At 40.9% G+C, this 13,752-nt stretch overlaps 2 protein-coding genes across 6 annotated transcripts in view; one reads left to right on the forward strand and one right to left on the reverse strand.

Moving 5' to 3' along the window:
- Positions 1 to 12,912, forward strand: TDG (thymine DNA glycosylase). 4 transcript variants are annotated; one of them, XM_074144685.1, is made up of 10 exons: positions 1 to 235; positions 2,733 to 2,881; positions 5,443 to 5,672; positions 6,183 to 6,252; positions 7,717 to 7,852; positions 7,932 to 8,014; positions 8,098 to 8,192; positions 9,733 to 9,904; positions 10,203 to 10,331; positions 10,444 to 12,912. In XM_074144685.1, the coding sequence occupies exons 2-10, from the start codon at positions 2,788 to 2,790 to the stop codon at positions 10,581 to 10,583; spliced, it is 1,149 nt and encodes a 382-aa protein (XP_074000786.1). In that variant the 5' UTR covers positions 1 to 235; positions 2,733 to 2,787; the 3' UTR covers positions 10,584 to 12,912. The 4 variants fall into 4 exon arrangements, with proteins under 4 accessions (XP_074000786.1, XP_074000785.1, XP_074000784.1 ...); XM_074144684.1 differs by having other exon boundaries at positions 214 to 235; positions 10,447 to 12,655; XM_074144683.1 differs by lacking the exon at positions 1 to 235 and adding an exon at positions 240 to 355 and having other exon boundaries at positions 10,447 to 12,655.
- The window catches only part of GLT8D2 (glycosyltransferase 8 domain containing 2), a 19,193-nt gene continuing 17,782 nt past the window's right edge, over positions 12,342 to 13,752 (reverse strand). For both annotated transcript variants that reach the window (XM_074144687.1, XM_074144686.1), the window contains exon 10: positions 12,342 to 13,376. In XM_074144687.1, coding sequence (XP_074000788.1) covers positions 13,204 to 13,376 — 173 coding nt within the window. In that variant the 3' untranslated portion in view covers positions 12,342 to 13,203. The remainder of the gene's footprint in view (positions 13,377 to 13,752) is intronic.

Consider the following 13,752-nt stretch of genomic DNA (forward strand, 5'->3'; position numbering starts at 1 on the left):
GGCCGCGAAACCCTCAGGCGGCGGGAGGCAACTGAGCGCCCCTCTCCCACGCCCTCCGCCTCCCCCCGGCGCCCCGAGCGACTGCTCCCGGCCCGGGGCCGCCTCCCGCCGCCATCCCCGCCGTCACCGGCATCGGCACCGCCCCCACCCCGCGCCCCGCCCTCGCCGGCTCGGCCGGCAGGCTGCGCCCTCCCATTGGCCGCCGCCGCTCACGTGACGCGGGGCTGCCCGGCAGGTCGGTTGGGGCTCTGAGGCGCCGCGGGGGGAGGGGGCGTCGGGGGGCGGCCGGTGACAATAGCCCTCAGCGGCAGCGGGAGGCTGCGCGCTCGGGCATGGAGGCCGAGGAGCTGGGCAGGTACCGGCGGGGGCCCGCCCGCAGCCGCGCTCAGGCCTGGCTTTGGGGATGGCCGTTGTCCTTCTTCTCCTCTATTTCCCCCCCTTCCCGCGGCCGGGGGGATCCGGGGCCGGGCTGCGGCGGTCTCCTGCCCCCTTCCCCGAGCCCGCCCTGGGCACAAAGGGGGGGGCGAGGGGAGGTGCTCCCGGTTGCGGTGTGAGGGGTCTAGGGCCGTAGGGCGGCCCTGTGTGCCCGTGGAGGGGCGCGGGGGGAGAATTGGGTGGACGGGGGCGTTAGGCGGTGGGGGCGCGATGCCGGGTGGGCGCCCGGAGCGGGAGATCTGCGTGGGGTTGGCGATCGTACGAAGGGAATCTGCGGGTAAAGCGGGGCTGGTCTGCGGGGGAGGGGGGCGCGCGGGGAGGCCCGTGTGTTTTTGCGGGGGTGGAAGAAGAAGGGAGGAAAGTTGTTGCGTGGTGGCGGGGGGGGTGTCTTGCGGGCCGTGGGGCGCGGAGGCCGCGGGGCAGGCGAGGCCGCTGTGGGGAGAGCAGGGCCGGGCCCTGGCGTGAAGGGGTTTGCCGGGTGGGCAGCGGGGACGGGGCTGGCTGTGCGTTAGCAAACTCCCTGTCTGCAGTGGAGGCCCGTGTGCGTGGATCTGTAAATGATTTAACATCAGGTTTTGTTCCAGTGAATGTATCCCCTTCTCTTCTGCCTTTTCTTTTTCTTTCATTTTTTTCGTGTGAACTGAAGGAGGGGTTAAATCACTACCTACCTTTTCCTTATGGAACTGAAAATATTTACTTAAACGTTCCCTAATACATACATCAATAACATTTTTTGTTTCTGAATGCCTGCAAGGAAAATGATCTAAAACAAATGCATATGAAGGTTAGAGGTGGGGGTAAAAGCGCTCTTTCATCTCCTTACAGTGTGGTTAGAAGACTTGTCCACGATATGGTGCAAATTTTCCTGTTTAAAGGGAATTTTATTCTCTTTATAAGAAGGAATCTTTACATACAGATCAAATAAGAAAACGTTTTATAAGAAGATGTCTTGTTAGAGACTGTTCTTGGGTTAGATACTTGCACGTCTTTCTTACTTTGTTCTATTCTGTATAATTAAGCATTTTACTACATTATAAACTGGATGCTACATCTCAGTTGACTTTCCTAACACAAATCTGAGGATCAGTTTTGTTCTGTTCAGTAACTGCACAAGTATTTTATATAAAATGGAACTCTTCCAGCAGGGGGGGTTGAGGTATTTACTGTACTCTGAAAATCTCTTGTGACTGTGACTTTGTTAGGCAGCTTCCTCAGGATTCTGACAGACCTATGTTCAGTTTTATTCTCCTTGATTCGGGGCAGGTATCTGGTTCAAAATTAGTGGCCTGATCACAAGATTGTGAGCTGTTCTGGCATAAATGAGATTTACAGTGGGATTCTTAAATAAATACCCATTGCATAATAGAGAGTGGTCCCTTCTTGTGCGGTATTTCTATATATTATTTGGTGGTTTTGTGAATAGTTCTGAGGTGATGAAATTATTTCCTGTAAATTTACTGTTCACAAAACCTTTTCTATGTATTTTTATGGCAATAGAATTTGTGGATAAGAAGGTGGCTGCGTAGGTAGAAGGGAATGACAGTATGAAGGAGAAGTTTTGTGTTGGGGTGTGAGGGCTGTAGGTGACTAATAAATGTGTGGAGCAAAAGAGCTGTATGCGGAAAAATGTCTTTGTGTGTGGAAGGAGGCTGAATCTGTGCATGTGTGAACACATCCGTGTAGGATAACTGCAATATTTGAGTTGGGATCCAGTTTACGATAACTGGACAACATCTGCCAGATGATTTGTTAAAGCTGTTTAATAATCTGCCTAGAAACTAACGCTGCATGTATTTGTAATGCTTTGTAGCCCGGAATGATTCATCCATTCTGTATCATATCACACCAAGTAACTGACGTAACATTAAGAAAATCTAAAACTCGGGGAACTTGAAGAGCAAAGAGTTTTAACTCGCCTGTGTTGTAAATTGTCAGGGTGTTTGACACACACTTTGCCTTGGTGAGGTGTGCTACAGAGGGTTTTTTCAGGAAAAAAAGGGAAAAGCTCTACACTTCGCTTACAAATATTGTGATTCTTCCACATTATAGTAATCACAAGAGAACTGTACTGTTACTCATGGGTTTAACGTCCCATGATACTAGCCAGGCAGTCAGACTGCTTAGTGAATTTGGGTAATTCACTGCCTTGTTAATAGAGTGGTTGGAGAATGCAAATGCAGTACACGCCAGCCTTGATAAAGACTGATGCTTACAGTCTGTTTGGTAGATCACTGAATTTCTAACATGTTGATAACTTATGTCTCTTTCTTTTTTTTTTTTTTTCCTCTCTTTCTAAGATACTACGCTTATCTTCAGCAAGCTCAAGCTTTTTACACGTTTCCGTTCCCTCAAATGATGACTGCAGCGCCCAACATGGAAATCCTGACTGAGCAGCCAACCCTAGAGGGCGTTCCAGAGCCAAACATTGCCCAGGAGCCTCCAAAAGGTAGTGTGTCCGAGCTTCGGGGAGGAAAAATTATGGGTCTTAAACTGCTTCTTTGGACCTATTGGATTTCCTTTGCCTGATGCTTTCTCAGGAAGTATTGATTAATTGTATTCTTTAACTAACATTTTTTATCAGACAATTACAAAGATAAGAAGTAAACCCAGGTGACAGTATTCACATTGTTCACAAAATCATCTTGTTGCAGGAAGAGCAGATCTGTTTCAGTAGATAAAAATATAATTTTTAGCTGATTTCCTGGATTTTAATATTACATCAGTGAAGTTTTCTTCTTTCAGTCTGAATTTTTTAATTTCTGCAGAAGTACAGTATATTGCTGTTTATTTGAAATATTGTTGTTTAAATGATGGTTTAGTGTATTGTAGTAATGACGAATAGTTAATTGCTTATACACACTAAGAATTGCATGTTTTTAGAGAGGCTTATTTAAACAAATACAAGCAGTGCTGGAAAGTGTCCTGTATGTGACACAAGTTTTGTACTTTATGCGCTTGTACATTGCTTTTCTTTTCCCCCCACTAGGATTTTATACGCTTAGGCTTTACACTAATGGTGCCAAGAAAAGATCCCTTGTTCTGTTGCTCTTATGCTTGCTCTTTACCACATAAAAAAGGCAGTGAGCTCTGCCATGCTTAAATTCTGATTCTATAGCAAATATTCACACACTGAGTTTCAGCTTGCTTTTAATAGTTAGATAAGAGGTCAGAGCTCTCTGTACCAAGGCAACCTATCAGCCAGTTCATGTGATGACATTGCTTGTTTAAGTGTATCCTTTGATAAGCTTTTTTTTTCCCCCCCTTTTTTTTTTTCTTAGTTGTAGTGCATGGCCAGAGGAAATCATAGGAAAAAAATCTCCAGTTTAAAGTAGTTGCGACTGCTCAGTTCATTCATGGAATTATTCGCTACAGTTAGGATGCATCCCAAGCACTATATGGTTAGGTTTCTTTTGCAGCTTTGGTATTGGATAAGATGATGTCACCATGAGCATGCTGTTTGACTGCACTTTCAAGTATTTTTGGACAACAGTAATCTTCTGTTATGAAGCTGTTCCCTAATATTTTTGCAAGAACTGGAAGTTGACTAAAGCCTTCAAAGTCAGGGCTTGAAGATTTACCAAATGTGTGTGAAATTCCCAGGAGCACATATGAAAGGCAAAGATTTGGAGTCCAGCTAATCTGCTGTGATGAAGAAAAGTAAAGTTTTTAGGATTACCCTCTGAAAGGCTGCCCTGGCATTGTTCATCCTTCATGACAGTGTCAGGTTGGTAGGTACCTGATCAGCATGAGAGTCAGGAGAACATTATACTGCTTCGTTTGAAATACATCCAACTCGGAGAAGTTGGAGTATCTGTGGCATTTTTCCATCACATGAAAAACCTCCTAATTCTTCAAGGAGTAGGAGAGAAAAGCTGCTTACATGCCTCACCAAGTCTGCGCCCTTCTAGTCTCTTCTTCATTGTAACTAGACCGTACTGTTGCTTACAGCTTTCCTAAGCAGTTGCTCCATTGACGCGGTGGGAATTTCACATGACTTTTGTCCTTTTTGCTTGCACTCAGCTTTCTTACAAGAACAGCCTAAAAAAATGCTTGCAGACATAGGGCAGTGCCCTGGTAGCCACTGTATTTATTTCTTATCTGAGGGAGAGTTTCATCTGGGAATTTTGAAAATAAGATGAAGTCTCAATTTTAAAGTAGTAGGTTACTTTGGCTGTTTGCTGATTGCTGCTAAATATGTTTTCATATTTTTCAAGTTGTGTTCTGCACCTTGACATTATTAATGAACAAGGATAGAGAGCAATCTCTGGGTGGTCATGTCATGACCAGTACCTGTGCTGATATAAACTCTAAGCTTGAAGGGCCAGATGAGGAAGTCTCAAATGAGTAAGCAGTGACTACTTTATGTTTGCATTTTGTAAATAAAAATTAGTGTTTTGATGTTACTCATTCAAACTGAGATCCTGAAGGTCTCATACGTTACCTTGCTATATGAAGCACTGAACAGTATCTGTTCTGTAAACAATAAATTGGGAATAGCTCACATAGCATTCAGCCTATGCCTTTGTGTTCCTGATAAGGTTAAATATTACACTGTAGGTAATCTTTGAGACCTGTTGTTTTTGACATGCTGTTCAGTTTCTTCAATATGTTAAGTAATCTGCAACAATCAACTTTCTTATTTAGAAGTTGAAGTGTGAAGAGTAGACTAGAACTTCCTGTCACGTTCATTGGAACTAAGCTTTGATGTTCTGGCATAACCTCCATCTAAACAACACAACCCAGTCATGAGGTTATTATTGGTTTGTATCCTAAGTCAGCATTGGTGCCTCTGAGTAGGGTGTGTGTTAATGGTACAGAGACACCCAAGCTAGCTCTGCGTTGAGCCTGGAAAACGGACATTCATCTGATAAATTTATCTTCAAAATTCATTAGTTTGAACAATTATCTGTGATTTCTTTTTGTATCCATACATTTAGCTCAGTCTTTTTGAAGGTCCATACTGCAACATCAGAAATGTACATAAAGGGTATTTGCTGTGTGTTTCAGAAGTTAAAAAAGGAGGAAGGAAAAGAAAAGCCAAAGCAACTGAGCCAAAGCAACCCAAAAAGCCTGCTGCTAAGAAAGAAAAATCAGCCAAGTCAAAAGGCAAACAAGAAAAGATCACAGATAGTTTTAAAGTCAAAAGAAAAGTGGACCGTTTTAATGGTGTGTCTGAAGCGGAACTTCTGACAAAGACTTTACCTGATATTTTAACCTTTGATCTGGACATTGTAATAGTAAGTAACTCACAGTTAAAACATTAGATAGAAAAGTGAATAATCTGTACTCACTAGTTACGATTTACATTCTTTCTGCTCGCTTATCTATGTTGCTTATATGACAAGATCCTGCAAGATAAAGTATATAAACTGTTTCCGGTGTGTAGAGCTGCTTTGCATTTTCTGTTAAAAATCATAGTAACGTAGTTCTAATTTCTGAGAATTCTAAGGCTTATGTATAATACATAGTCATGAGAGACCGTTACTTGACACTTTATTTACTGGAAGTGCTACAGCAGTGGCTGTAAAAACACACTGTGAGCTGCCCTTTTGACATTGCACATCTAAATAAGTCACTGCTATAAAATTGTCAATTTTTTAAAATAATGATGGAAGGTACCATTAACACAGTTTTGTTTATTGACAATAACTTAAAGAGAATTGAATAAGTGTTCTTACCGTGCCTTGATTACATTCCTGACTAGCAAGCCATGTTCTCATCATTAAAATGGACTGGTATCTTTGTAGATTGGCATAAACCCTGGCTTGATGGCAGCTTACAAGGGACATCATTACCCTGGACCCGGAAACCATTTTTGTATGTTTTTGCTTTCCTTTCTTCTTCTAGAATTTGCAGAACTTTGTTAGAACTTGTGGCATTTTAATTAAACTCTTTGGGGTTGGGGTTTTTTTGGTGTGGTTTTTTTTTTTTGGATGCAGAGAGGGATTTTGCTTTTAACCATCCAAGAGTGATTTAAATCCCGTAACTACTCCTGTCAAATACTGTACATAAAAAGGAGTAAAAGAGGAATAATCAGTGACTTTCAATGCAGGTTTAGAATTGTCACGTAAACGCAGTATTACCAAATAACTTCTTGGTGTATTAGTATGCAACATAAGGAATAAAAATTAAATCTCTAGTACTTGAGTTATTAAGTGTAAGTCAATAGGCATCAGTTTCTGATATAAAACTACACACATTTTCCCAAAAATGCATTTCAGCAAGCAGCTGCTTCTGTTTGCATTTATTGATTTCTCCTAAACAAGCTTTCTAACTGATGAAAAAGCAAAACCCATTGCCCTTTCCCAACAGGCATATGCATCTAGCATACCTGATTCTCCAGACAGATATTGTTTCCTAGGTGTTTTTCCATTTTAAGTAACATTTTTTGCAGCACGTTCTCATAAAGAGGGCTTATACCTGAACTCTGTTGAAATGCTCTGTTTCGCATACTGGGAGCCATTCCAGCTGTGGTAGTAGGGAGCTCTGAATTTCACTGAATTTCACTGAATTTTTTTAGAGTTGGAAGGGACCATATAGATCATCTAGTCCAACTCCAGCTCCATGTGGGCTAATTTGCAGCCCTGTGATACTCCGGTCAAAATGCTTCTGGTGTCCCTCAGAGTTGTAAATCAGGCTTGGGTATTTCTCCAGCGTTCCACAGACCAGCCAGACCAATGGCCTCCTTTACCGAGAAGCAGACAGATATGCATGCTCTGACAAATCCAGGTGTTTGTGATCTTCCCGAGTCATTAGGGGCTAACTCTGGTTAATTTGTGCTTAAGAGATTGGCAGTGCACATCACCCAAACCATACTTTTATAGCCTAAATGTGAATGTAAGATGTCAGTGGGCTCTGTCAGAGAGGCCCAGCACAAGGAGAAGCGATGGCAAGGTTGTAAAAGAAAGCTGACACGTTGTATTTGCCACGTTCTTTCCCACAAAATCTATGTTGATCCTAGTCACTCCCTGCTTAATGAATCACAAAATCTAAAGCTCTCTACTGATCTTTTAGAATGAAAGACTCGTTTCCATACACGGGATCATGGCGAGGAATTACTCTTATTCACTAGAGATTTTTCTATCCTCTTGCAGTAGATAAAGAATCTTGTCTATTTTAAAGTTTTCTGCGTAGGGCAGTAGTCTTCCCAAGTTAACTGATGCTCTGTTAACATAGATTCTTCCTTTAGCATTCCAGTACCCTGATAGTCAAGGGTGGGGTTTTTTTTGTTTGTCCTCTTTTCCTTAAAAAAAGGCAAATGCATATCTTTCTACTTCACAGGGAAGTGTCTGTTCATGTCTGGTCTAAGTAATGAACAGCTGAACCATATGGATGATCACACCTTGCCACATAAATATGGGATTGGATTTACAAACATGGTTGAAAGGACAACACCTGGAAGCAAAGACCTCTCCAGGTAGGATAACAAGGGGGAATATCGTGCGTGTTCATGAATTAATAGTTGTGATTATAATTCTGAGTACTTTCTCTTTTAGCAAAGAGTTTCGGGAAGGAGGGCGAATTCTGATGCAGAAGTTACAAAAGTATAAACCTCGTATAGCAGCTTTCAATGGAAAATGTGAGAACCTTGATTTTTAAATGAATTTGTTCTGTCAGTAGCTTTTTTTTTTCTTTTGTCCACTTATCCTATCTTCATTTTAGGTATTTATGAAATTTTTAGTAAAGAAGTTTTTGGAATAAAAGTTAAGAACTTGGAATTTGGACTGCAGCCACACAAGGTGCCAGATACAGAAACTGTAAGTATTGGTACTGAGAAACAAAACCAAGGCACTCCATTTTGGTTATTTCAAAACTAACAAAGTCTCAGGTCTTACACACACTTACAATAACGTCAGTTTGCCCAAAGTACAAGGGATGTGAAAGGCTTTTTACTTAAATAAAGGGAAATAGTGCAATTTTCAGAGACATCTTCTTCAGACTTGCAGACTGTATTTGGGAAATGGTGTATTGTGGTTAGTAGGTTAGCTCATTCTCTGAGGACTATCTAAAATACAAATAAAACATACCCATTTTTATGATACCTGTCATCTGTTTTCATCTGATTCTGTGTGCAATTCCCTGTATGTTTGTATTACTGAATCTTGATACCAAACTCGACCATGGTAGTAGTAGTGAAAGACTAAAGTGAAAGTAGGGAGAAAGAACAGTAAGTCCATCGTTACGCTATTACACACTGCAGCTACATCACTGCTGAATTTAGGCATGGCCAAGCTCTTCCATCAGACTCAGTCATCTTAAACTGCTTTGCAGCTTGAAATTAAATTGGATACTTAAGATAAAACAAACAGTTTGATGCAGAGTGCATTAGTCATAGACATCAAGTGCTGGAAGATATCTCAAGAGATCAGCTATTTATCATCACAAACAGGTTTGTTTAACCCGTTCTTATAAACAGGTTAAGGCAAAGGCTGCCAGCGCGGCCTGCCAAGGTAGCTTATTCCAAAGTGTCATTACCTTGTCACTTGAAGAGTTTAGGTTGTTTTTATTTCTATCCCAAATTACTAGTGCTGCAAGTTTAAGCTGTCTTTCTCTAAGGGTGAAGTGTTGCCATCAGAGCCTGAAGAGCTGTTGGTGATAAAGCACGTGCTTCTTAAGTAGCTCTTAAAAACTTCCACAGTAGATGTATTTGTAAAAAAGATAAATAATACTAGTACTTGTTCATAAATACTGCACGGTAATAAAAGTATTGGATACAGTTCCTTTTTCCTGAACTAACTTTATGTCTTTAGTTAGGGCTGCTGGCAGAGATAAGAGACTCTTAAGTTGCCTTCAGCCATGCTAACTCCAGAGTTTCAAACCCTGGCAAGTGTGATGCAGACACACTTGGCCAAGAAGCCAGGCTAATTAACCTGTGATGGCTCCCTCACTGGTTTGGGGTGTTTGCATTCCCTCATGTCCTCCTCTGTGTTTTCTGGCTCAGAGCCCCACTTGCTCAGGGAGCTCTGGATTGTGCTTCACTCTCTGGCATACGCTTGTAAGTTGTACTTCTTGTAACACATACGGGTACTGCTTCTCCTGGAGCACATAAACAACTGGTGAAAATTGTCCTTGCTTCAGCAGCCAGTAAGCAGCCCCTCTCTTCAGGGCAAGACGTCTACCTGGCCGAAAAAAACGAAAGGCTCCTTTTATCCTCCTCCACAACCACCTGTGGCATTAGTTGAAGTTTGTACAAAGGGTTAGAACAGTGAGCTTAGCTATTAAGTTGTTCTCGATGCACTAAATATTAACTCATAGCTCAGGGACCAGTAATGCTATTTTTCTTGCTCTTTGTCTCAGCTCTGCTACGTTATGCCATCATCCAGTGCGAGATGTGCTCAGTTTCCTCGTGCACAAGATAAAGTTCATTATTACATAAAGCTGAAAGACTTAAGGGATCAACTGAAAGGCATTGCACCAAACACAGAGGTGCAGGAGGTGCAGTACACATTTGACTTGCAACTTGCACAAGGTATAGTGGTTATTTTGTTAATCCTTCATTAAAATGTAGTGTAGCATCCAACATGACTATCAGTTTCCCAACCAAAAAGGAATAAAGAATTTAAGGGGAGGAGGGAGATGTGCCATCTTCTCTGAATCACGTGGTGTAGAATTACAGATTCCATTCTCTTTTTAGTACACTCTTAATTATCTAAGGGGAGCAGGAATTATCTTGTAGAATGGCTGTTTTTTCAAGTGTTCTCTGATAAAAATACTCTTTGATCATTTTGATTCTGAATATTAATACTTGAGGTCTTCTCTTTCTGCAGAGGATGCTAAAAAGATGGCTGTCAAAGAAGAAAAATATGATCCAGGTTATGAAGCAGCGTATGGAGGAGCTTACTGCGATCGTGCACCATATGAAAGTGAACAGTGCAATTTCTCTTCAAACGGAAATGGTAGAGTGCAGTGCTTGGGGCATTCAGCCTGTAAACCATTACTTATGAGCAAATACTTAGTGGTATGAATTGCTTTTTAAAAAATGTATTTTATTATTTCTGTTTGTTTCAGCAGCAAGCAATCCACAGTACTGCGAGGGGTCGTCCTTCGGTGAAGTTCCTAATGGACAATGGATGACACAGTCCTTTGCAGACCAGATTCCAGAGTTCAATGCTGGTATGAGACAGGAAGAAGAGGGAAGCAGCGCATAAGAGCTGTTTCTTCTCGGCTATGCACACATGCTGCAGTTTTAATGCAGTTATCAAGATTGGTACCTCGGTTCTCCAACTGAAGCATTTTAATAGTATTTTATCTCCCCTAGTTATTTTATTATAGTCCAAAGTAAGTGTGTGGTAGGCTCTAATCAACGAACTAGATAATTTTAAGGAACTGTCCAAACTTTTTAAAAAAAAGTTAGCCCTTTTTTGTATATGAGTTTTATATTTAATGTATACCATTTCTTGCAGTTTTTGACAAGTTGATTTCTCACTTGTGAAGATTTCTTTGGGGCGTTAATTTTATTCCATAAATCATAATGTAGTAGTAACGGCAGCAGTATACTTTTTACTGATGCCTCAATATTTGGGTATCTCAAGCCTTTTATATCCAGGGGGGAAAATGGGAAGTGTACCCTTATCTTACATGAAGTGGTGTTTTTAATCATGCACAGTTAAGCAAACTGTGCTTTTTAAGTCTGCCTTTTACCTTCTTTAAAAATGCAGAAAGTTGAGTTCTGCAGCTGTGAGTACTGAGTATTTCCTGGGTGGGAAGAGAGAGCTCTGTCTATTTAGTGATCGGACCATATTCAGGATTAAGGGAGCAGAGGCATCATCTCAAGTCACAATACTGGGGAGGGAAATTTGTGTCACACAGGACAGGGCCTAAATATTCTAGGTGAGCTGTCTTAGGGTAAGGTGTCCCTACCACTCCATCTCTTTCCCCTTTAAATTCCAAAGTAATGAACTGGAATTCCTTTAAAAAATCAAAATAACAACAGTGGTTCTTGAATTCTGTGGCATTTACACTCTCGGTCATTTCTGTGTGATTAATCTCTTCACCTGACCTTTAGCAGGAGACAACCCCTTTGAACAGATTACATTGCAGGGAATTGAAAAGACCACATTCCCTGTAAAAACCACGTAGGGCTGCATTGTTTACATCAGGTGCAATTAGTACAGGGTGAAATAGGTTTGCAATTTAGCAGTTTTTAACATTCGGTTCTCTTCAATCTGTAGGACCTTAGAGGGTGCTCTCCTTAATCCTCTTTCAAGTGGAAAATACTAAATTAAATATAAGAGCAGCTGTTCCATGAATAAGAAGTCAGCTGTAGAAACTATAGCTCTTTTCTGAGGAATCTGCTTTAACAATACACATTTTGGCCAATATTCATGACTGAGAAAGAAATGAGATTCCATGCTTGTGCCTAACCATCATCTTCTTTCCCTCTTTCATGTGAAGAAGAGATGAAGTAAAAGCAATAAGTTGATCAAAACATTGAAGTTTTGATGATCTTATGACAGTAGGTGCTTTCAAGGTGCTACTTGAAAACCAGATACAAACAGTACCTCCCCACACTCCACACTGGTCAGATTCCTGTACCGGTGTCTTTTATTCCTTTCCTCACAGCCAGTGACAGTTGTCATGCATTGAGTGTAACTAGTTAGTGTAGATTCTAATCCTGCTGTAACAGCTCTCACTGAGATCACACTGTCAACCTGTTGTGAGGCAGGCATGATGTTTACAGTTTTCTTCCCAATTTACGTGGCTTAATTCTGAGCGTCTTAATGCAAGGAGGTGTGCATTATGATTCTGATTGTGTTTATTAGCTTCAGCATAAAGCTGTTCAGTATATTGTCAAAAAGGTATAGGACTTGTCTTGTCTGTTATTTAAAGTGTACTGTATCATGTATTGCTGTTTACATGGATGTTTTCCTGCAGGTGCTCAAAGTATCTTGCATCAGGGATTTGTTACAATTCCATTTTATTTTTCAACAAAATTAGAAGCATGTAATTAGCACTGCTGAGTATGTAGCACAGTAGGATATAACTACTGTAAGGCTCTCCTGTTTGATTGGAAGGGAAAGGTCTCTTCTTTAACGGAGTCACCTACTAGGGTATCTAGGTATAAAATACAGTTAAGTGTACAATGACCGTTTCACTAAATATTGCAATTCTATGTGTACTCCCTCAGAACTGGTGCTCTTTTCATGACAGTAATACAAAAGTTCTTAATCTGTCTTAAATCTATCAATGTTTCACAATAAAATCAGGAATTGTATTGCAGTGTCTTAGAATGTGCTTTTGCATCTTGCTCCCAGGGGTCTGAACGCACTACAGGATACGTAACACACAGAAACACTGCAAAACACAGTCACCACCCAACAGAATTCTACTCATTAAAATGCTGCGTAAATTTTCATTTTGGGCTGTTTAATGTGGGCTAGATGACTAAAAACACCTTGAATGTAATACTGCAAGTATTTCCTGTGTAGATTTTTCTACCAGCAGACATTGGAGTCTTATTTATAAAGATCTTGCATTAAAACACATTGTCTGACACTGAATTTCACTTCTCTAAACATTTAATGAAAATACTTCATTGTCAAGTAAACTTGTTTCCTCTCCTTATGTGAAAATCAAGATGATCTGAACTGTTCTAACTGTCACTCCAGCCTCCCACTCCAGCCGTAAGTACAGAAAACTGATCGTCATTTATTCATATATTTAACAAATACTTAGTGTTCTAAAATTAGTAACTATACAGCGTGTTGCATCTCAAACTATTACATACCGCAAAACATAGACTGTGGATGCATTTAAGTGGTTTCGGTATCAGCTATCAGGACGAGTTAATTTGAACTTCCCTGAAGGGTCAGGAATAAACCAGTTTTCCCAGAGATCAGTGTGAACGCTGGGATAGTCCCAAGGTTTGTACCTCCCATTCCAATGAAGTAGTTTAGCTTCTTGAAGAAAATGCTCTGAGTAACGGGTGTCAGGACTCCAGCCTGCAGGGGTAGATTAAAAAAAATATATATTTTTTTTTAAATCCAGTTTTTAATAATAGAAGACACTATAGAGTGAGAATTTCAGTTATTTTCTGAGTAAGTCTGATCAGTATGGTTTCACCTCTTTAATAGACAACTAGTTGGATGACAGAGTAGCTTTTTTCACCTTCCTACTTCTAATGCTGCATCAGCAAAAAATCTCAGCAAGTTTCTTTTCTCTTAACACTTCTAACATCTTGGCATAGCTGGGGTTAAAAAAAATTCCTTTTACTATTCATTTTACTATCCCAGCTAAGCCATTAACTTTTTCCCAGGGTAATTCACCGTTCCCAGGTGAAAGGTAACTATATCCTCCAGAATGTTGAATAGACAAACA

The sequence above is a fragment of the Numenius arquata genome, chromosome 2 (genome assembly GCF_964106895.1).
Source record: "Numenius arquata chromosome 2, bNumArq3.hap1.1, whole genome shotgun sequence".
Classification (NCBI taxonomy): domain Eukaryota; kingdom Metazoa; phylum Chordata; class Aves; order Charadriiformes; family Scolopacidae; genus Numenius; species Numenius arquata.